The sequence below is a fragment of the Melanotaenia boesemani genome, chromosome 17, assembly GCF_017639745.1.
Source record: "Melanotaenia boesemani isolate fMelBoe1 chromosome 17, fMelBoe1.pri, whole genome shotgun sequence".
NCBI classification, from domain to species: Eukaryota; Metazoa; Chordata; class Actinopteri; order Atheriniformes; family Melanotaeniidae; genus Melanotaenia; species Melanotaenia boesemani.
In genome coordinates this window covers 13,752,202-13,776,486 of record NC_055698.1, presented here as the reverse complement: position 1 = coordinate 13,776,486, position 24,285 = coordinate 13,752,202, and the positions used below count along the sequence as shown (strand labels likewise).

Below are 24,285 nucleotides of genomic sequence, written 5' to 3'. Positions count from 1 at the left end.
ATTAGTCGACAATAAAAATAGTCAACAACGAATTTAGCCGTCGACTATTGTCGGCAAAAAAAAAACAAACAAAAAACAAAAAACTACAGAGTGAGACATCGTCTTCTTTTTTAATCTCTGCTGAGAGTTGCACATGCGCAGTAAAGTCCGCCAGGGGAAAATATGGCGGCGGACTAGGGAAGAAAACGGCAGCGGAGAACGTTAAAAGTCTGGGATAACTTCACGTTAAATTTACAAGATAAATTAAATACATGTGAGATTTGTAAAGCGGACCTTGCGTACCACGGAAGTACGTCTGCAATGCTCAAACGTTTAAAGAGGAGGAACGCCTCCTTATGCAAAATTTCAAAGCTGAAGGGGAAATAAGATCCATTTAATAATTATGATACATAATCCGATTGGTCGACTAGTCGTTTTAATAGTCGGTGACTAATTGACTATCAGAATAGTCATTAGTTGCAGCTCTACTTGTCTGACAAATAATGTTCTCAACTTGATGTAGAAATACAAAACTTGTCCTTGTTCATAAAGTAAGGAAGAAAAAAGAAAAATGATGATTTGTGTTAAACAAAAACAAGATATTTACTGAATACCTGGAATACAAAATGATCAGATGTATCAGAGAAACAAATGAAATACTTCAAATATCACAGAAAATGCATACAGGTAATTTTGACCCACATTGTGCATTAGAAGGCCAGTGATACAAAAAGGGGTTTTATTCAAAAAGTAAGAAAGGAAAAAGTATAATAATGATGAATGATAATTAAAAACAAGTTAATACCTGGAATAATTAAAGATTTAATTAATTTATAACAAAGATATATAACATAGAATCTCTGTTGGCTGTTTTTGAGCCATGTTGTGCATTATTGGGTTAAGTGTAACACTGAAGTGTCTTTGCTTGACTATACACTTTTCTTCCCCACACCACAGTCATCTGACATTTTTCATTTTTGGTTACTTTCCCACAAAATACTTTGACATTAAAATGTAGGGATCTTCTGAAGTATGGCAGCATACTTTGCTAGAGATTGCATTTAATATAGAAGCATGCCACTTTTTACAAATATGTGAGTTTATTTGCTGCTTTTCGATTTTGATTTGATCATTTAGAGGTTTTTAACAAACAAACATTGTGAGGCCTCCATGCTCAGACTATTTTCTGACCCTCTGAATGAACTAACTGGGTAAATAATCAGCATATTAACAGAATCAGTTATGACTTGTTGGCTGATGTGTGTAATGTCTTTTCTTGCTTGTTACAACTTTTTGCATGTGTTTGAATGCATGCATGTAAAGTTTACTTTTTCATCTGAATAGGCGGTCCTATTCAATTCTGTTTTCCTACCCAATTAATTACTGACTTGTAGTAGTTTACTAATAAATCTATGCAGATGTATGCCTATTATTTTAAAATATCACAATTTAAAAACTTTCTAAAAATACATAAAGCGACTTTTGCGAGTCTCAATCATTCTTAAAGTCCTAAACACACTTTAAAAGTTAATAATAGATTACAAAAGTTTTAAAAGGCAGCTGTTTGACGGGCTCTGCATCTTCCTGAGTCCGTTATTCCAGCCTCCAATGTGAATGCAGTATTCTTCTGGTTAAACTAAATGTTATGCGGGTTGTTACGTCACTGGCCACTCCAGAAAGTGGATAACACTACAGTTTTGTGTTTGTCTAAACTCTCCATGTCAGCTCTGTGAGGGCAAAGTTACCAGACTGCATGCAATCTTTTTATGAAGTACTAATTACCACAAATTATGAGCACAAGTATGTGTGAATTACAGCCACATCGACTGCAATACTGTGTGAGACTATAAATAATGAAACAAAGTAGTGAAATGTAGGTCACGTCTCAAAGTGCGTCCTTGGGAAGAAAAGAAAAAGAGGTCTGATGTTGAGAGTGGGGCTCAGCCTGTTTTAGACAAAATCTCTATTAGACCAGAGGCTTCATGCTTCTCAGAGGGTGAAGTGGTCAAAGGTCAACTGAGTCAAAAAAGGCTGTTCTTCCATAATAGTTTAGCGGTATCCTAAAACAGCTTTGCACTTATGACTCTAGCAACTTTAACCAACACTTTGATAACCTCTATTTGGTGACAGTCCTTCAGATGGCGAGACAATACTCAGTAAGTTGTGATGGTTGTCAGTTCACAGGAGTCTTTAACCCTCTAAAGAGTGTGACTTCATGATAAGGACACGCTCTTTAAAGAACAAAGTAGCTCCCAGGCCCCAAGAGTGACACGGCAGCTATGAGTCAGTTTTACATGTTTGTGAGCTGGAGATGCATCAGTAGAAGCTCACATGTGCTCTCACATCCAAACTATGGCCTTGTTCAGACTGCCAGCACAAATTGGTTTAGTGGAAACTCCAGATTGTATCCAGATTGATTTCAGGAAATCTGAGCAGCAAAAAAAAAAAAAATTAAATAAAATAAATAAAAAAAACATTCTGAAATTGGACTTTTGGAAACAGGATCCAATATCTTTGGATTTCTACAAATGCAACTCAGAACAAAACTGCTCACCCCTCTTTGTCCTCAAGTTCTCGGCCACTGTAGTTGAAGAAAATGTCGCTGTCTTCAGCCAGAGCTCTCTCCATCACCCGTATGCTACAGTCGAAGAAGCTCTGAAACTCGGAGGAATGCAGGATCTGCTGCTTCTCCTCCTCTGTCAACTCTCGAAGCACTGGAAATGAACCTGGTGGAAGAAACATAGTCACAGTATATATACCACTAGTCAGAAGTTTGGACACTAGCCCCTTAGATTAAATGGAAAAATCTGTCTTTTACTGGTACTGTGTGTGTAAAAATGACCTATAAAACATTCTGAAAGCCTAGATGTAGAACGGACAAGTTCTAATCTATTTATGATGAGGCCAAAGAATGAAAATAAAACTCCTTAATATCCTTAATATAATAATTCATTCAATTCAATTAACTTTGTTCCAGTTTCTTCAAACTTTTAGCCTGAACAGTTTAGAGATTTATGGGAAAGTTTAACAAAGTTTATTATGTGGGTTATTTTGTGTATTTAAAAGTGTTTAGCATTTGGTGTTTAGTTTTTCTTTGGATACACAGTAGAGATAGATGGGGAATTTGGGCAAAAACAGATTACTTGGCTTCTGTCAATGTTCACAAACTTCTGGAGTAGCAAGCGTATGTCCAGAAAAGATGTCAGGATTATTTCTGTCAAGAATTCATATGAAGGCAAATAAAAGAGCTAATAAAAAGGATAAATCAAGCCAACAGAACCCTGACTGGTCTACAATACGGAACCCAGATAGGCTGTTTCTTAAACTAATTCTTAAACTAATGATATACTACACAACTTTACAAACCCAGACACACTTACTGTCATGTCAACTACCACGAGCACAGTAAGTATGAGCGCTTCTGACGTCAGATTAACATTCCCTTCATCTCTATGAAAACCAGAATCACATCCAGGACACAATAAACTACAAACAGTTCCTAATGCATCTTTTCTAGTAAAATTCTACAGCAAGAACTTCATAAACAAGAGAAAAACAAAGCCCTCTGAGCAGTCCGCCTCCCTTTGAACCTAATAGCTGCACAGCACGGCGTCCGGTTTTTGAAGTCACTGTCCCCAAGCACACATGCGATTTTACACACACACACACACGCATGCACACGCACATATATCGACCTTTACCCTGCCTCTTGACTTTGATCCCACCATCCCTTTGTATTTCTTACGAGTTGTCAGAAAAAAAACAGCGAATCGAGTGGCAGAGATCAAAGGCCAGACCTTCTAATAGGCCAGGATGGAGAGGAGACGAATGACTGTGTGTTTATGAGTGCCTGTGTGTGTACATGTGTTTGTCACACACTCATTGTAGTCACAGATACTCAGTTTATGTAGCTGAATATTAATATGTCTCCCCATCTGTTTGTCCATCATTTTTGTATTTTTAAGTGCTTCAGAACCCCTGCATATTTTTTCAACTATATATTTTCCTTCATGAACCTTTTACATACACATGACCATACACCCACACATGAACACACTTCTCTATTCCTCTTTACTTTGAAAGGCAGCCAGGGGGTCAAGTGACAAGTTTTTAATCAGGGCTGACCTCCACATGCCATAGAGCTGATATGCTGGACCTGCCTTAACCCCAACTGTAACCTACCCTCACCCTCCAATCTGATACACCCACTGGCTGGCAGAGGGTGTCACACATGAGTGACCATGTTTCATGACAGATTGACCAGCAACATGTGAGAAGTGTAGGAAAAAGAGACTGAAGGATAAAGAATAAGAAGTTCAGTGTTTGCAATAATCAGGGGTCCAAGTTTTAAAACCGCATGTCCAAAAAGGATGAGATACTAAATTCACATAATTTAAACCCAGTACTGATAATACTAAAAATAGTAGAGAAGTGACATTGAATTAAATGGTATACTTTATATATTATTTGTAATAGTACACTCATTTTGATTTTGAAGCTAGTAACACACAAAAATTAAAAACAGGGTTAGGTTATTAATATTATTTTGTATAAAAAATTTAGGGAATTTCAATATCTGCTGTCCATAGTATAATCCAGAGATGATTAGAATTTGGAGAAATCTCTGTATGCATGGGACAAGGTTTAAAATGAACATATTATCCAAGTGTGAATTTAACAGGTGAAATAAACTGGCCATTAATCACATCTCCCACAACACTGCTGGGAATTAAATTACTTGATTTAGTGAGAAAACATCTAACAGAAGAGCAAAACGTATCTATAGTCAAGTACGTTAATATAGCCATATCATGACTAACTGCATGCCTGGAATTTAACATTAAATTAGTTTTCAACTCAATCTACAGTAAATCAAGGACACTGTCAAATCAAACTTGATCTGGTGTCTACATTTTGTGGAAAGGCAAAAAATACAAAGAATTAATCAAAAACTGAATGATGGTGCAACTTAATGAGGCGGAAATGTGCTGGTTGCTTTGCAGCTGCGGAAAACAGGAAGCTGTCAGACTATATATATAATTCATTGAGTGAGTAAATACTGCAAAATTTTAGAATATATCAGTATCATTGCTATACAGTATATGTATCAGTATTCTTTTAAACATAAGCATTCACACAGGAGGAAGATCAAATTAAAGCAACAGCAGGAATCATTGCTGTACCAAAATATCAGACTTAATTTTTCACCAAGATATTTAGTTGGGTGTGTAAATATAGATCAAGCCATAGTGACACAGACAGCATTAGTCATAAATGCCCTATGGATGGCTATTAATTAGCCAAACTGGTGAGCAGGTTGAGCACAAATAAAAATAACTGCATGGGCACAACTTAACTTAAATTGAAAATAATAGAATATTTTTCAAAAACAAGAAAACTTTCACTTTCAACATTTGTTTTGGTTCTATTTTCAATTAAATATGGCATTTTAAAAATCACTGTACTCAGTTTTTTTGTGTGTGTGTGTTAATGTGATTCTTAATGATAACTATGATTATAATAGTAAATGATTTTTTCCATCATCCACATATTCTTTATACCTTCTTTGGTTTCCTTGTTGTCATCTTCATCTGGTTGCTCTGACTCTGGACCTGGTTTTGCCTCCATCATCTCTTCATCTTCCTCTTCCTCCTCTACTGAAAGAGAGTAAAAAGAAAACATGTAAGAGAGCCCTCATGTTAATCAACAGCTGTTCCAATTTTCCTCGACCTCCTGCTGCGTGCCTCCTCCCCCTCCTTCTTACCAAAATAATCATTGCCAGACATGCACCGGTACACCTGACTAACGAACATCTACTCCAAATGGGTTTCATTTACAGACACACAGACTGGTATTAGTGTTTTGTTTGTTTTTTGTGAAGCACACTTACTACAGTATTGCATTCGTTTAGCATTGTCTCTGGAAAAGATAAATAACTGCTGGAGTGGACATGTTGGTAATGCATGCTCCCAAATCAGAAATACACACACAGCTCACAGGAAATGTAACTCGTGTGTGTGCTTCCCCCTTTTTTCTCTTACCTTTGACCCCAAGAAAAGAGTTCCTGTACTGTGTGTGTGCATGTGTGTGTGTGTGTGTGGAAAAGGGGGATTCCCTCTGCATTCAGTCCAATCAAGCTCTGCAATTAAGCTTTGACTTTCCAGAATTTATTGTGTGTGTGCATGTGTGTGTGTTTGGGGTTCAAGTATGAAGGGTTACTGTCAACACAGGCACCTGCTTGTCAGCTACTGCCCCACCACCCCTCAGGCTATGTGTTGCTAACCCTCGCTAACCTCTTCTCCTCTTTGCTTCTGCTCCTTCCCTCTAAAACAGATGCAGAGAGACAGAGGGAGGGGGGACTCTCTGAAGACCTCTTAACACCCTGACACCGTGACCAGACACCTGTGGGCCCAACACACACGCTTCGCACACATACAATCTGTCTTTCTCTACTTCTCAAAGACACACAACCGGGGCCCTCGCCCGCAGTGCCAGGGGTGGCGAGGGGTTAACAGGCAAGGTCAAGCTGACAACAGTTGCTCAGTCCAGTGGGAGGAAGTGACTACATCACACCCCCAGAAATGTCATGTCTCCCTCTCACACACACAAAACCGTACACACACACACACGTCAGGGTGTGTTTAACTCAGCTGGATTATGGCCTGGGGGCACTGTTAAAAACACTCGCTCAAGGGGCGCTCTCGTACCGGATGAGCTGTCCATTTATCACTTGTACTTGCCAGAACTTTTGATAAACACGGCAGCTCTTTTAGAAACGACAAGTACAGCTGCAAGTGGTGATTACTCCAGGAACTTTATCATCATTACACTAATGTCTGATTTGAATTTATTTCTAATATTAGGCCTTTAAACACATCTTTCCAACTCAAAACTGTGTTTTCGTTTTATATCCACTTTCAACAAAACATGCTTGAATTATGACTTTAATTTTCATACTCTGTGTACATAATAAATGACTAAGCTAAATCAAATACATGGAGTTAAGGCTCCATCCAAGTTGGTGGTTAACAGCCGTCAGTAGTGATCCAAACACCAGTGACCCACCAGTATGGAAGGGAGACCAGAGAGGACCAGACCGGCAGACTGCCAGACTGTCTGAGCTGCCAAAACAGACACACACTGCGAACAGAAACACACAAGGATACCCACTTTATAGCTCTTGTTGTCCCTTCTTCCAAGCTACATTTTATGCAACTCTTTCTCTGGTCACCTATCTCTCTTTTTCTCAACAAAACTCTGGTAATTAATCAGGAAACGCAGAAAGATGCATTACACACAACTCCTACTCAATTTTTTTGACCTCACATGACCGGTCCAGTGGTTGGAATGTGTGGCGATGGAGATGGGAGGAGCAAGAGGAGAAGAGGGAGACCACATTGAGGAGCGGTCAAACTGTCAACCCCTGGGACCACAGGAGTCTGGAGCAAGATGGCGTGATTCATTGCTTATGGGTTACCTCACTGAGGGGAGACGGTCCAATTCCCTTGTGAAGATACTGCTGATGTTGTTGCCAATGGCTATGCATCAAGCTGTTCTGTCACAGTCCTGCACCAAAAATATCCCCACTATTTCCTTTGAGTGGAATCTTTCAGATATGTTTTTATGTGTGCTCAAAGTAAAGCAAAAACTATACTGTGGTGATCCATACTGGAAAGAGGCAGTGATAATATAAAACTTCATGTAAAATCTTCGGCAGACGCAGAGGGAGGCACTACATAATTTTGTGTTGCACTGTGAAAAAAAAACAGTGAAAGGAAATCAAAAGAGACAATCTCACAGTGTGAGTATCTCTGCCAGCTACCCTGTAAGTATCTGCACACAGTCTTGTTTCCAGTCATGGGATGCTTTCTCTTTCCACCTGCCGCTTAATACCTCTCCTCGCTGTAGGATGGCCGTTTAACTGGTATACTCCCCCGTCAACGCAGATGGGGGTCCACCTTGATGAAACTCCGCTTGGGGGCTCCTGTTTTGGCCGGCTACATGCTCGGGGTAATGATATCCTCGGTAGCCAGAGCCACTGCATCTAGCTGCTTCAATCTTTCTCCCGGTTGCTTACTCATGCTGACTGGGCCCACACAATTCAGAACAACCCAGCAGGTCTGGATATATATATATATATTTTTTTTTTTTTTTTTTTTTTTTTTTTTTTGTACGTTAAACGAAATTGGTCTGGGACACTTACAACCACATTATTTTGGCAGTGTGAATCCAAATGTGCCCCGGGTCACATTTAAAGTCCAGCTACTTAACTGATATACCCCTGCCAATAAAAAACAAGATCATGTGAGCTGAATCAGGTCAGATACCAGCAGCTACTATTAGCTATTTTTCTTGGTGAATTGGGTGAAATCACTGAGTTGGGTTGTCATACTTACTTTATATGAACGGGTTAGATTAAAATTGAATCTGGCAATAACTACTGAAATTAGTGAATTAAATGCCTGCAAAATTATAGCAGAAAAGTTTTGGCGGCAAACACTTTCAGTTTACATACAAAATTAATATCAGAAGAGAAAATTCTGAGCAGACACTCCTACAACTTCAATGTACCAGGAAAAATTAGAGTTGGGATCTAATTTAATCATGTTCTCTTTAACAACTTTGTAATTTAGGTTAGGGTTTGTGAGTATTAGATAGATGAGAAATGGTTTTATTGTTGATTAATGTGAAGATTTACAAAATGTTCGAAGAGCCACTGGTGAAATATTCTGATTAATTGTTTTATCCATTGAATTAACACCCAAAATATTCAGCTCACTTGCTAAGAAGACAAGGAAGCCAGCGCAGAATATGTGTCCATTTGTTATGTGTGACAAATTGACACTAAAGTAACTTTCAGTAACTAAGTTCAATCCTAGAAAAAAAAAAAAAAAAACATACTAAATTATTCAGGTAATGTGAGTTTATTTCCAAAAGCCCTAAACAAAGTGATATAAGCCAGTGTCAGATTTGGGATGTTCTAAGGGATATTCAGAGAAAACATGGTTTATCAACTACTTAGTGCATTTTAAATTAATTTGCATCACCTTATTCATGTCATGTGTTCATTCACTTGTGGTGTTTAAGCCTGTTTTAAACTCTTCACTTACATGCAAAACCCAATTTAAACTTTTTGTTTTATTTTCCTGTACCAACAGATAAAGAATCAAACAGTTTATAACCAGACACTCAACTGAGAATTATTAACACCAACTTTTCAGTGCATAAAGCTTATGATAGCCTGTATAAGCTTCATTACTGCTTTTAATGACAAGCGAACGAGTGAAATAGTTCAGGTGAGAGTAACAGGCTGATCTGTTAGGGGAATAAAGTAAAAATAGTCTTAATGAAGGCTGATCAACCGCTGAGAGTTTCATTAGCTTAAACATTTTGTATTATTTCACAGTTGGCGGTTACTACTGAGCATGTGGAGAGAAAGATACTGACAGCATATAAAAGATGTAAACTGTCTTGTGCTCCCCTTAAGCTAGTACATAAGGCACAATGGCATGGTGTGTCAGAGCAATAATGTGTTGGCATGTGTTCTGCTCGGTAAGGATCAAAGAATCAGCTAACCTTTTCTTCTGAACCCAATCCACAGTAAGTGCTAGTGTGTTGAAATGTGTTAGCACATGCTTGGAGCGACTGGCATAGGTATCAAAGAGCTGTGGGTGAAGGGAGGATGAGACTAGGCCCCAAGTTTGTCATCAGCTACACTATGGGGGCAGAGCTGCAGACTCACAGCAGCATAAAGGTGACTACTAAACTGAGTCATAATCAAAGTTGACAGAACTCATAATTTTTAGAGATCTTCATTGTAATAATCACAAAGAAAAAGACATACTGATATGTGAGAGCAGAAATGGTGGGTGTAAGAAGAAGGGCACCGAATAGAAATGCAGCAGGATTTTGGGGGCATCCCACGCACTGGGAACATCCCTACAACATTATATAGTCATTCATATGGAGACACGCACTCACACCAAGTTTGCAGGGGTTCTGAGCCGCTGGCTGTTGAGGAGACCACAACACAAGCACTATGCAGAGGAGTAGGAGGAGGTCAACAAGACTTGAAAGGCTCCTCTAATGTGGGCCTGGCACGACACACATAACAGACATACACACAGATGCATGCACTAACTTCCCTGAGAACAACTCAAACCCTAACTATCTTAAAGAAAGGCACAGCACACACATTCACGGTGCATCACCTTCATATTTATTACAACTGACCTGAGGGATCAGGGGAATTCTCTCCCTCCCACCGCCGGTGATGTTATTGTTCAGAACCCCCACCTCAATGAAAAGAATTACATAACCACAATGATTTTGTATGTCTGGAATTATGATAGAGGTCTGAAAACAAATAATGTAATCTTAAAATAGATCTTTTGTAAATGCATCTTCATACAGAGGGCATTATAAAAATACCAACATTTCTGACTATACAAAAATAATTTGTAGGGTAATTCTGTAAATATCTAGCAGACTTCATTTCTAGCACTGCTATGTAGTACTTGCAGTGTTTCTGAAACCAACCACGCTCTTGCTTTGAGGGTGGCTAAAAGCTATTTTAAAAACTTCCATTAGGTTGAATGGAAGCAGATCTTTTACTGAGAGGTGAGCAGGCTCAAAAATGCATAGACAGACACAGTTGCAACTTTTTGTAAAAAGAGCGATATTGTGGGGGGCGAGACGCAGCGAAAGCCTCATACAAAGTTGGGAATATGGTGAATAATTTTTTGTAAAATGTTTAATTTGTTGTTTTGTTTTTGCTGAAAATAACCAGTTTCAATCCATTAAAAATTCATTCCCTGAAAACCCTCAAAACCCAGTTTGCTAATTTCACTTTATGTTCTGACCTTTTCATTTATTCTAATATGAAATAATGTTTAAGATTTATTATGGTTCATTCATTTATAATTGCCACAGTAGGAGTAAAAATATTCCCCACATACCAACATATTAACAGCAGGACCTGATGTAAAACTGTTAAGGCTAAAACTGATAAAAAAATATTTAGATTATTTCATCTCTTTCCCACACTGATCAAACACTATTTGTGTGCTTTCAATTCTGCGTGCACCCAAGCTTACACCATAAACACACACGCATGCCCACACATAATCCGCTTTCATGAAAGCAGCCCATACTGGCCTTTAAGGGTCTGTGGCTTACTTTGCTGAGTGTTGTGGCCTGCTAGATTTTTTCTCCATCTCTGTCTCTTTTTGCCTCTCTCTGCCACGGCCGCCCCTCTTTTTCTAGCAGTGCCACCCAAGTTTGGCTTTGACCCAGACCCACATCTTTAAAATGAGCCATCATGGCCAAGCCATGCCATGCTCCGAGCCCCACCGCAGAGCCCTGATTAAAACCCATGACTTCAAACTTTCCAAACTGTCAAAAACCCATTCAGGGAGAGAGAAGGCGAGAGAAGGAGACGGACCAACAGAAAGAAAATGTCTCATATAAAATCACTGCTGTGGCACCGGTTCACTTTTCAGCACGTCATCTGAGCTGGCATTAGTGTCACTCAGACATAGAGCTGTCTGCATCTGTGTGTTTGTGAGTGTGTGAGGTACTGCTGCCATTTGGTGGTCTAGGTCTCCCACTCTGATAACAATGGTGTTTCATTTCGTTTTTATGGTAATGGGACAGATGGGGCAGCCATATTATTACAGGATAGCAAAATGTTGAATCTTTCCAGGTTGAATTAAGACAGAAGTACAGATGTTTGAGTGGAATTAATATCAAGCAACGACACTGTCACCCAATCTTGTCTGATATGTGTCAAATTAATTAAGACATTGAAAACCAACATGTGGTGGAGAATAATTGTATGATTGTAACAGTTTCATTGTATCATTATTATATTTCATTTTATAGTGAAATATCATAAAACCTCTGTCAGATTTGGTTGGTGAGACTTGGAGGAGCAACAGTACATGTACCAACATTGCTCCCTGCTGGAGAGCTACAGAACTGCAGGACCGTTTCGATCAAACCACTAGGGTTATCAAATTTCACTTCAATTAACTATCAAGCTATAAAGTGTGAAAATTATGTAGAAATCTAAGTTTTAAATCCGCTTTATGTAGGATAAAATTAAAGATATTAAAGCCTGATGATTTCTGGCAAAATTTTACAGACTTGTGACATTTTAAAACTTTGATTTATTTTTGCTTTGTAAAATAATGTTTGGCATTTATAAGTATGAACGGATTGCTCTGTCTGATGAAGGAGGTTAAAAGAACTAAAAAGACTAAGAGTTTAAATAAAGTTCGAACTTGTCATCCAAAGTGTTTGCAAATTTTAAAAAATTAAACTACAATTACTAAAGCATGGCCATAAGCCGCAGGCTGGCTGTTCCAGTACCCATTCAAATGAAAAACCCTGGGGAGTCAAAGGGATCGCAACGTACAAGACAGACCACCCAGGCAAATGTTAAAGACCCACTGTTGTTTTACACATGCATAAAAAAATGCAATGGGGGGGGACAGGGTGGGGCGTGCATGTCAAAAAGTCAAGTTCAACTAAATGCAAACCAAAAGGGAGAAAAGTAAAAGACTGAAAGAGAGAGAAAAAAAGAAAGAAACATGAAACTGTGTTTCTGCTCATCTCAAGCACTCATCAGATGGCAAATATTATTTTGGATGATGGCCATTTTACCAAGAGAGAGAAAGCCAGAGGGAGGAAGATGAAGAAAGGGTTCATGTACCTTATTATACGGTGGTCATAGGGGAAAATTGCAATCATCTGTGACTCACTTGGAATAACTTACACACAGCAAGAGTTTTTTTTTTTCTCTCTTATATCCAGATTTTTTTCTAGGTTTTAACAGTCATAGCCATTTTGACAGAAATCGCTTGAGACCCAGCATCAATTTTGCAAGTGAAAGAGGAGTGAAGACTGTGCCCTCTTGACAGGGTGGCAATGAAACCAAACTCGAGTTACTTTACAAAGAAAGAAAGCGGGAACACAATTATGTGTCTCTGCAGGGAAAATGCTAAGGGAGATCATAATAGCAAAACCCAGGTTTGATCTGAGGAGTGTGCTTGTGTGCATGAATATGAACGTAGATCACATACACACTTCAGTAAGGTATCCTGAAAACTGCTACCTCAAGGCAGTAACTCATTCAAAGAACAAGCCTCCAAACATTAAAAGAACAATTTCAAAGTGAAACAACTGAGTACATTTTGTTCGGGGTCCTCTGGGTGCACTCACTGTGGTTATCCTCTACATTTTGCCTTTAGAAAACACACACACACACATATATACACTCTGGTCTGTTCAGCCTGTTGTAGCTGTCTGGCTGGAACAACAGTGTATGAGACAAGCACTTCCATATGTGGTGGGCACACACGTATGTGTGCATGTATACATAGACACGCTGAGAAACATGCAAGTGGCTGACCATGCAAAACAGGCACTCGTGTAACCACATTCCCTCCACAATCTTGACAACTGCCCACAAAGCAATCACTAATGTCAGTTCCATGTAGTGTGAGACTGTGCTATGTTCAGGTTTTTTGTTGCAATGCAACACTGATTTACTGGACTGTAAAAAACATCCCAATTACAAATTCCTAAACAGTCACTTTTTGATACCTGTCAATAAGTATCATATATTTCACAAGCAAATTTAGCATTGGTTTGTAGTTGACTCAAACATCCCTGAATGAATAGCCATAATTAAACTCATTTGACAACTCCAAGTTCTCCTGAAATAGAGATGTGATTTAATGAGGACTTTAAAGCCCCCAGTAATAAGTCACCGTGGATTTACAAGCTGGAGCAGACACCATGTTACTGTTAATGGGCTGCTACTCCTCAGATTACTGTTGTTGGACACTCGCTATAGTTGGGTGGAAGCTTCCTTTCACATTTCCAGAGGCTGTAACCTATCTGTCTCTCCATAACAATTTGGCTGTTGTCAAAGCTTCTCTTGTCGTTACACCTGCCCATTTCCCCCCAAATCTTTGAAAACTGACTTTTCACTTGCAACACAGTATCTTATTGAAGTTTTTCACATGCACTGTTGGTAAAAGAAAATTTATGTTATTTACTTTTACTGTGAGTAGTCATAACACACTTACTGTACTGGTTTATATTCTCTGAACATTTTCGCATACATTCGATACATTGCTGGGTGTACAAGCAGCACAAGTAAATGCACAGAAGTGTAGAAACAAAATTTTCAGAGCAGTAAATAACTGATGGGTCATTTGACAGCATATTTCAGCATTTATTGACACTTGGTGTAACATTTCATTGCTACAGCACAGACTTTGGCTCTTTTTACTGCAGGTTTGGTTCCATTATTATGGTCTACGTCATATGTATAATTTTAGATTGTCAATAATGTAGTTTAGTTCCTCTATTGAAACCTTTATTATATATATGTATATATATATATATATAGTGGAAATTTGGTAAACTAGCTCTTTAAACTGTTCAACTCTTGTTGTGATGAGTGTCAGACGTGGACTCCAGTGACTATTGTAAGTTTAAAACCCAGTCCTGCTGGATTAAACCCAGCTGGACATTTCTGTAAAACTGTTGATCTCAAAAATATCAAAAGTTCAGGGCCTTTTAACAATATTTTATATATTTAGGAGACTGTGGAAGGAACACCAAAGTAAACACTCTAATTGGACAAATGTGCTGCCAATGGTCAGGATCATTTAATAAATTTGGATTTTGATTTCTTAACTGCTCCATTATGGGATAATGTGAAGCTCATGTGACATATGTGCATGTGTGTGTGGCCATATATCTATGGTAATATGTGTTTATGCTTGTTTTGCCTGTGCACACAAGCATGCAATACGTGTTTACATATATAAGTCTGAATGTTTAGTATGTGTGAGACTAATTACAAAACTGTGGGTGTGTATTTTCAGATTAGTGCCAGGACATGAGGTTTTGCTTACAATTAATGGTCATTACCAGTCCGCCAAATTTAAAAAGAATGCCTCTTTTTTGCAGTAAATATACTTAAGGAGTGAATTTCTGACCAACTATGCACTCAAGATGTACAGAGCCTGAAAACTAATGAGGCAGAAAATAAAGCAGAGGCGGGAAAGAGAGTCACAGACATACTTTTGCACGCAGTCGCGCAAACATTAACTCTTGACCGTTCAACTTTTAACCCCGAGAAGGGGGTTTTCCAGCATTGCAATATCAATTTTACACAAATACACAAAGAGTTATTCTCTGAGGGTTTAATTCTGGTTCACTGCAAACAATTACTGCCTCAGTATCAGAACTACTCCTTCCTCCCGTGGTGGCCTCTACTGTGTCTCCATTTGTTTCTATCTTCAATTTGTGTGTTTATTCTCTGGAGACTACAATTTTTTTCCACACCTGTTACCATCTTTCTCTCTGTTGTCCTTTCATTTACTCTGTTTCACCAGCTACTTTCCATTGCAACCCATTACCAGGTCTCTTTTAAAGCTTCGACAAGAAAAAAGTAACTAACTACAAACCAGGCTCACTGGTTCCACGAAAACCTGTAAACTTGCATATGTGCGTATCAACATACATAAATGCCCACCATTTCTTGGACATTTGAATTTTTTTCACTTCCAAAAAAAAAAAATCTGACTGACTAGCCCCACAAAACAAAACAAACCAAAAAAAAAAAAAAAGATGCTGAATAATGTAATCTGTTATTGTTTGTTATCTTGGTCCACTGATCTCAGGTCTGTTTGGCTGCATATATCACTAAGTCTGCTGCGTCTGTATTCCTAGCGCAGGAAATAAAAAGGGGAGCATTGTGAGGTTTTCAAATTGTGACGCTGCCTCAAATAATCACAGCAATTCTTGCAGCACACTCATTGCTGATGTGAGGTCAGCGTTAAAAACAACTGAGGACACTGTGATCGAAGAAAGCAGCAAGTGAAATACAGCGTGGTACAGGACAGTATTTCTCAACGGGTTTCTGTTCAAATCCAATAATGTCATTTCATTCTTTTTCTGCAAGGTTTCAGTGAAATGACATTCAGGATCTCTGTGCTGAGCATTCCATCCAAATCCACAGAAATGGGAGATCCTTAGAGGGCTACAACATGGAAAACATAATGGTGGCACAAAAGAGCATGAGATAGATCATTAAAGTCACATTGAGCTGCAGACAGGGCATGTGGCACTAAGCTGTCTCAGCTCCTGTATTGTTACGTCTCTCTTGGAGCCTGAGAGCCCATCTTCTATCATCATTTAAAAAAAAATCTTTTCTATATATTTTATAGACGTAAGACTTAAACTACGTTGCTGGTAGACCTGAAATTTAACAGATGCCTGTCGTTTTGGTGGTTTAACTGAGTTCTGCTTCAATTCCAAGTTTGGCTTTAGACTCTTTAAAAGTAAACCTTTATATTATGTTCTAAATGTGAATGTTCCTTTGTATTTGTCTGGCCGCCTCAAACCTTAAATCCATCACAGTCCCCAGAGTTGAAAACAAATCTGTGGGCTGCAGGACATTTTCCAGCCACACCACTTCTTTCTAAAATAACGTTTCTATGGACATCTGACTCCTCTGCGCCCACTTGGATCTAATTTTTATATAGTTTTGCAATCTGTTTTTAATTTGGTTATCCTGATTGTGCATATTGTAAATTTAATGTTGCTCTATTCCACGCAGAAGATATTTATCATATCACTCACTGTCAGGTGGGAGAGCTTATTTCTGTGTTGTTCTTCTTAAGGTTTCTAACAGTTTTATCCCAGTAAAATGTCTTTTTGGTAACTAAGAATACTAGGCAAAAACACTGAAAAGATTCTTGTAATTATTTTTTATTTTAGATAAAAAGAAACAAGAATTAAAAAAATAGAATAGCCACTTTTTCCTCTCAAATGGATGCCAACACAGTAAGATGTTATTGTATAAAACACTCACAACCCAACACACGTTGTTTGACCTTAGTCAGTCTGGTTACTGTCACAAAAAACATTAGACTTTACTTTTTTTTTTCTGCTACGCCCCTAAGACAAAACATCTCTCACAACAAGAAAGTCCATTCATACCAATTAATAGCAGTAAATAGCTGGAGCCAACCGTGACCGTGGTTAATCTGATTGCCTAGCACAATGGAAACTTCGTCCAGACAGACCAGTGAGCTTCCGTCAGGAAAAAAACACACATACATGGCAACACGTCACAATTTCAAGACGGCAAATTGGGTACGGAAATGAAAAGCCTGATCATTAGCTGGTTTAAATGAGAGTCATTCCCGTAAAGTTTTAAAACACAAACTATTGTGTAAGAATACAAACATGTGCAAAGTCAGATTAAATCCAATTTGATGAAACTTCAACACACACTCTTTGACAACGTACGAGCCAGCCGCCCACAGGACAAGGAGGGAAAATATGAGAGGTTAGGAGGTCAGAAGTTCATGAAGCCAAGGGAGAATCCCTGACTCATCTATGAATTATTTTATGTTTTATTATTATATGCATGTGTGCAAAAATTTACTTTTATCATATTTATATAAAATTCAGGTCTCAATGGCATTTAAAAAAAATTAAATTATTATTGTTATATATTAACAGTAATATGCTAATCTTTACAAAGTTTCTCTTCTCAATTTAAAATCTGAGAGATTTTAAATTCTGTTTACACTTTTAATAATCATAAAATATGCAGAGAACTGATTTGAATTAATTTCACAAAAGACAATAAAACTGAATAAATGAAGTAATAGCTGAAAACAAATTAAAACAGATTTTTAAAAAAAAGGAGGAAGATAATTATTTGTCTATTAAAAGACAACATACGGGGAACAAAAGAAATGCAAAAAATAAAGTAATGGAAACCCCAAATTGAAAAGTATCTTTCTATATGTTCTCAGTCTTCTTTCAATCATTAATAAAAAAACTTTGGACCATAGATATGCTTGCTGTTTTTATAAAAAAAAAAAAAAAACCTGAGGCTTCAAACTTCACAGCAGAATCACCATTTCCCTTAACAACGGACAGTCTGAATAATATATTTTTTAAATAATTTATCATTTGAAAAAACAAACTTTTGTAGAAAATGTTTAACCTCAAATGGGAAACAGCCTGTGGTACCAACAAATAAATGAGATGTTTCTTCAAGACCAAGGTCCAGTTTATTTATATAGCACATTTCCAACAACTCATGCTGCTCGAGTGCTTTGCAAACTACAATTAATAAAGTGCATGACAGCGATGCAAGAGAAAATAAAAATACAGTATGGCAATTAAAAACTAGAAGCACTCAGAGAGCGCAGACCTCAGTCAGTCACTCCCCAGAGAAAACCCCCAAAAGACCCAACAGCCCACCCAGTACCCCTTATATTTTTAACCAGATCCAGAATATCAACATCATCCAGGTCAAACAATGTGGGATTATAACATCTACCATAATGTCATCTTGAAATTTTCTTTTTTTTTCAATGATACGGGACATTTTCTGATTAGTTAGAAGCTGTAATAGCTAAATTATCCCTATCGTACAATAGTTAAGAATCTTTAAAAACAAGTCCCGGATCCAGACGGTGGTTCGGATCACCGTCTAAGGCGCTTGAAAAAATCAACAACAACTAAGACAGTGTAAACAACATTGTTATAACATCCAGACCATAAAAGTGCATCTTCAGAAGGGATTTAACATGTTCCAGTGACTGTGCAAATATATTATTTAGAGGTAGATTATTCCAGAGTCTGGGCTCCGTCACAGAAAAGGCGCTGTCACCATGAGATTTAGGAATAGTCCTTGGGATGGATAACATCAGCTGTGAGCTGGACCTGATGGTTCTTGCTGGAGCATGAAGAAATAAGAGCTCAGATGATAAAGAAGGATCTAGGCTGTTTAGTGCTTTAAAAAGAAAAAGAAAGATTTTAAATTGGATCCTGTAAGTAACAGGAAGCCAGTGTAGAGATGCCAACACTGGGGTTGTATGCTCCTTTTGTTTTGTACCAGTCAGCAGACGAGCAGCTGGACCAACTGGAGATGATGGACCGAGGACTGATCCAAACCAAAGTACAGAGAGTTGCAGTAGTTCAAACTGCAAGAAATGAACGGATGAATTACATGTTCAAAGACATTAGCTGGATGGCATGGCTTTACGCTAGCTAGCTGTCTCACATGGAAAAAAAGCTATATTGGACTACTACACTCACCTGCCTACATAGCTTAAAGAAACTATCAAGGTACAAGCTGAGGTTTTATACATTTGTCGTACAAGTAGACAATAAAGGACTAACAGAGTTGCCAAAAATGACCATTTCTGTTTTGTTTTCACTTAATTTAAAAAGGCCATTCACTGTTTAACGTCTTCACGACAACGCAATAACAGATTAATTAGTCTGTCCTCGCTTTTAAAGGCAAATAAATCTTTAAGTCATCTGCAAAGCAGTGAAATGAAATACAAGAGTACTTTGAAAACATCTTGCAAGCTCGGTTCAGTAATCAACAAAAGAAAATGGCCTGAACAAACACACACCAGAAAAATGGGCAGGTGTTTCCATCTGCCTTTCCCCCCCTTTCTCTAGACACACAAGCTTTGTGGTAGTCTACAAAAGAAGGGTCTCCTGAGGCCGAGGTCACCTCCCAGCAGACCACCGTAGCTCTGCTCTGGTTCCCAGATGTTCTCATACACACACATGCATGCATGTAGGCACGCACACACATGCATGCACAGATGCAGACCTCATGAACTTGCTCTTGAAGGCTGAAAACAAACAAACCTAAATGGAGCGACATATAGCATTGCTGCAGGCACTGACCAATCACAGTGTGTGTTTGTTTATGTGTGTACACAGACTACTTGACCTCTCTAAAATGTGTTGTTAATCTTTATCTGAATGTCAAGTACATTTTACAAAAGATGCATGTTTGTTTGCAGAGTCTTTGTATATCAAGGGAACCATGACCAAGATAAACGAATTGTCATTCTGTTATTTATATATGTTAACACGTATGTATGTATATCTTACAACACACGTGAGTTAGCGTATGTGCACTTGTTGAATAAATGATCTATTCCTGAGTCTGCCAAGGAAATGAGGGGAGTTGAAGCAGGCCATTTGGATGCAGATCATGGCAGACGTGTGTATGTGCTTGGTGGTTGATGGCGGTGGGGGGCCGTGGAATCCACACCATCTATAATAATGACAGGAAGCAGGAAGTACAGCCCCTTCAAAGTCACATGGCTGCCAGCTGTACTGGCAGTTAGAGGAAGGAAGATAAAGAAGATGATAGGGAGTATGTATGTGTGAGTGTACGTTTCTATGTACACTGTGTGAGTGTGGGTCTACTTGTATTTCCATTCCAACATGTGTAGAAGACATTCGTGAACATGACGTCTTCATTTTCAAACAGCACAGAAATAAAGTTCAGTGTAGCAGAAAAAGTCCAAGTGTCCTCCTTTCCAACATTCCTTCACTTTCAATATAAAAAATCCAACATAAAAAAATCTTCAAATTTGCCCCAAATTTTCATTGTTCTTCCAGTTCCAGTGCAGGAATAAAGCTCAGCCATATGGATCTGTTTAGCTGCTGCAGCTTAGCACACACGTGAACGCCTACTTGCAGAGACACAGATACGCATATTTTCACATGTATGCCCACGTAAACCTCACATTCTTTATGCAACCAAACCATAAAACCACAGATGCACACATGCACAAAAAAAAGCACTTTTTTTTTATTTTATTTGCACCATATCCTCCCACACAAAATCACAATGAACAGAACAGGAGCTTCACTATCCAGGGTTACTAAACTATCCCTACCTGTGAGCTGTATATGTCTTTAAAAAGTTTGATACTTGAAGGATATCAGGGCAGACATACACATGTGTAAATCTTTAAGTACATACAGCACGCACTCAATAAATCCTCCACCATCCATCAAAAAAATCTCGGGTGAAATGCATCCGTCAGCCTGTTTCCAGTTATAAGTTGAAAGTATGATGCTCTGTGACTGAAGACATAATAACTTGACAGTCAGACACTTGTCTGTGCTCTATAAATCACTCCAGGTTTGCAGGCTTAGAGCTGGTCAACCAGGGCAGTATCAGTTTCAACCAAGCAGAAATGACAATCACAGCCGCAGCAGAGCCTAAAACTGTTTGAATCTAAAAAGACTATTTTAGTTTATGGAGTATATGCAGTGTCAGTATGTTTTTAAAGCCACTTGTGCATTCTTATAAACACTTACCCTCAGATATGTGGGAGCTGGATGGTGTCTGTGTCTCTTTGCTGTAAGAGACCACCTCTTTTGGAAGGAAGTCTACCTGTGTGATCTTAGAGGCCCCCAGCTTCTGCATCCTCCGCCTGGATGAGAGAGAGGATGATCCTATTAGCATAGTTATATTAAGAGCATTTCATAATTGGTAAAAGAGGCAGTAAGGGATATTTAACCCTCACATTTACTTAAAAATTATGTGTTGTTTAAAATGAAGCATGCAATGTATGTCTTTTTCTCAGACAGTGAACAGGAGGAGAGAAGAAAGATGTACCCGAGCTCAGAATCAGCTTGTAGCTGCAGCACAGAGGGGTCTGTGTCCCACTGCAATGTCCTGATTTCACCGACAGGGGGGGCAAGAGAGGACGTGTATGTTTACAAACATTAGAACCAAGCAAAAATGCAGAAACTCATCTCAGTGGTGCACAAGCACATATCATCACATCTATCCACACACAATGACTGGTCATAGATCACTTAGCAACACAACGGGAAATACCACTTTAACTACATGCAAACATCTCACTGTCAATAGAGGAGTGTTTCCATATGTGTATATTTTATATCAATATACATTTTTTATCTAAAGACATCTGCACATAGCTTGTAAAGGATTTCTTTGTCTTAAACAAATGTATTTAAAGTGCAGACTCTTATCTTTAAGTTGAGGGGATTTGCATCCAAACTAGAGAAAGATATGAAGCAGTAAAGTTATAATAAAGTAATATTGAATATAATATTGAAATTTACTGAGTTTGAGAAAAGTGCTGAGCCTACTGCATATTTCTCAGTGGCTTGTTGGCTTGTCCCATAATGGTACCTTACAGGAAAATGAAAGAGCATCTAAAACCTGAAGGACTGGTTGAATGTATCTCAGCTGTAAAAGGTGAACACCATACCTCTTGATGATACATTCAAGTAGAGAAAACACACCTGTTAGACACTCAGCTTGTGTCATACAGCACTAGGTGAACGTGCCAAGAGAGTGCATTTCTTTATCCTGACAGACTGGCTGTTTTACAGTTACACAGATAACACTTAAAGCAACACTGTCAGCTCTGTGAAGACTGAAATGACCTCTGTGGCTCAGGTCATGCAAGCAGAAATCACTCAACCTGGTATTAGAGACAACAGCAGGGTTTCTGACAGGAGTGGACAAATAAAAAAAGAAGGGGGGGCTGCAGCGTTGTAATCATATAAATCATAATGGAAACACTTCTGTAAGAGCACTGACAACGTTGTGGGAGTCTCTAGTGATCAGAACCTAAGCTAAGGAAGAGTAAAGGAGGGGTTTCCTAGGTTTGACATGAAAATGCTTACCTTGAGGTCTGTGCTTGGAGCTTGTTTTTAGAGAAACCTGACCTATGAATGGACACACACATACACAACCACAAATGGAGAAGCTCAAAACGGCATGCCATCATCCAGAGTGGATTTGGGGGAGGAAAAATATTTTATCATTCCAGGCATTAGAGCTAACTCACCAATTTGTAAAATCCAATTGGTAAAAGCTAAAAATAAAGATGAGTAATTTTACATATGAGCATTCCTTACTGCTAGAAACATCTTTAACTTCAACTCATTATTTAGCCCCAATTCCACCCATGGCCATACCAGTATAACACATCACTAATGATCCCTGAAGGCACCACTCACACACTGTTCTCATAGTCAGCTGCCATTAAAAAGCAAATAAAAAGCGCTTGATGACCACTATTGTCGTAGCAGTTTTCACTAGAGCACACATGAGCTGAAGTTATTGTAAAAACCTGCAGCGCTTGTTCCAGGAGCAATGGATGGATTAGCATATGGAAATGTACATGCTGCAGCAGCAAGTATGACACATTATCTTAGAAGTCTTCAGGGCCGTGGCAGAAAGGGGGAGCTTACATTTTGTCACTCGTGTTTAGGTGAGCTACCTGCCTTTAATGAAATCTAACGACTCATGTCCAATGCTTCATACTGAGAGCAAACAGTTTTCTGAAAGCTTACAAGGATGGTGCATTTTGTTTCATGGAAAATAGTACAGCTGGGACTTCCTGTGAGCTCAAACTTTTCTATATTAGTGATGTGAATCAAAAGCTGGACAGTGGTCATCAAAACACTGGTTGCCATGAGAAATGACACTAATACCACATTCAAAACCTAATGAGGCAACTGCACCATAAAGTGGTACTCATCCTTACCTATACCTGTCATGTCATCAGAAAAAGAAGCAGAAAGTAAATCAAAAGCTCCTTAAAATTAGAACCATTTTATATGACTTCAGGAGAAATGTGCCTGTTTGGTTATTGCTGTTTTTCCATGAGAATGTGACAAATTATTATGTTTATCATTGGACAATTAAAAAAGGAACTTAATCTATTTTTTTATTTTATTTTATTTCAAAGCTACCAAATCTAGAAAATAAAAACTCCTGTAGCAAATCTGTTTTCTGTTCTGTTGTATTTCGGCCTACCTGCCAGCTGCTCCTCCATCAGCAGAGTCCTGGCTCCCCGTCTCACTGGGCGTGCTCACTGATTTGGACGGGGATATGGGGGTCGGGACTACATAATCAATATAATAAAAAAGCATTTTTAAACAAAAACACAACTGCTGCATCAGAACAAAACAAATGATGAACAAAGAAATTAAAAACTTTCAATTACAGAAGAAAACAGCAGGGTCTCAGGTGCATTGTTGGTTTTAAATTTCTTGTCATTGTGTATTCTGCTTTTAGAGAAGTACTATAAATAATCTGAGCTAACAATAGGTGCGGCACTGACCCAGTTTAGAGGTGTTAGGGGTGTTATTACAATATCAGACCACTAGAGAACAGCTGTATTCCAGAGGTTTATAGGACACAAAAGACACCTGGAGATTCATCCTGGTGTTTTATTTTAGATTGGTGCAAAAGTAAAGTGGCAGTGTGTTTTTCAAAGTTCATAATAATAATAAATTTTATTTTTTGGCGCCTTTCAACACCAAAGGTCACCGTACACAAAAGGGAAAAAAAAAGTAAATAAAAATAAATTGCATAAAAGTTAAAAACAGATAAAGGACATTGGTATAAAAATGACACAAAACAGTCAGTTTACATGGGTTATAGGGAGT

The 24,285-nt window shown here is 38.4% G+C and overlaps 1 protein-coding gene across 13 annotated transcripts in view; it reads right to left on the bottom strand.

The window, feature by feature from the left end:
• The window catches only part of LOC121656944 (cytoplasmic dynein 1 intermediate chain 1), a 55,584-nt gene that overhangs the window by 29,135 nt on the left and 2,164 nt on the right, over window positions 1–24,285 (bottom strand). For 2 of the 13 annotated variants that reach the window (XM_042012197.1, XM_042012207.1), the window contains exons 4-9: window positions 23,651–23,738; window positions 23,379–23,384; window positions 21,467–21,526; window positions 21,166–21,281; window positions 5,541–5,633; window positions 2,534–2,705 (exon numbers count right to left, since the gene is read on the bottom strand). In XM_042012197.1, the coding sequence (XP_041868131.1) occupies window positions 2,534–2,705; window positions 5,541–5,633; window positions 21,166–21,281; window positions 21,467–21,526; window positions 23,379–23,384; window positions 23,651–23,738 (535 nt within the window). Of the gene's footprint in view, window positions 1–2,533; window positions 2,706–5,540; window positions 5,637–21,165; window positions 21,282–21,466; window positions 21,527–22,512; window positions 22,555–23,378; window positions 23,385–23,650; window positions 23,739–24,285 lie in introns of all 13 variants that reach the window. The other 11 variants (XM_042012193.1, XM_042012195.1, XM_042012199.1 and 8 more) reach the window with 7 other exon arrangements.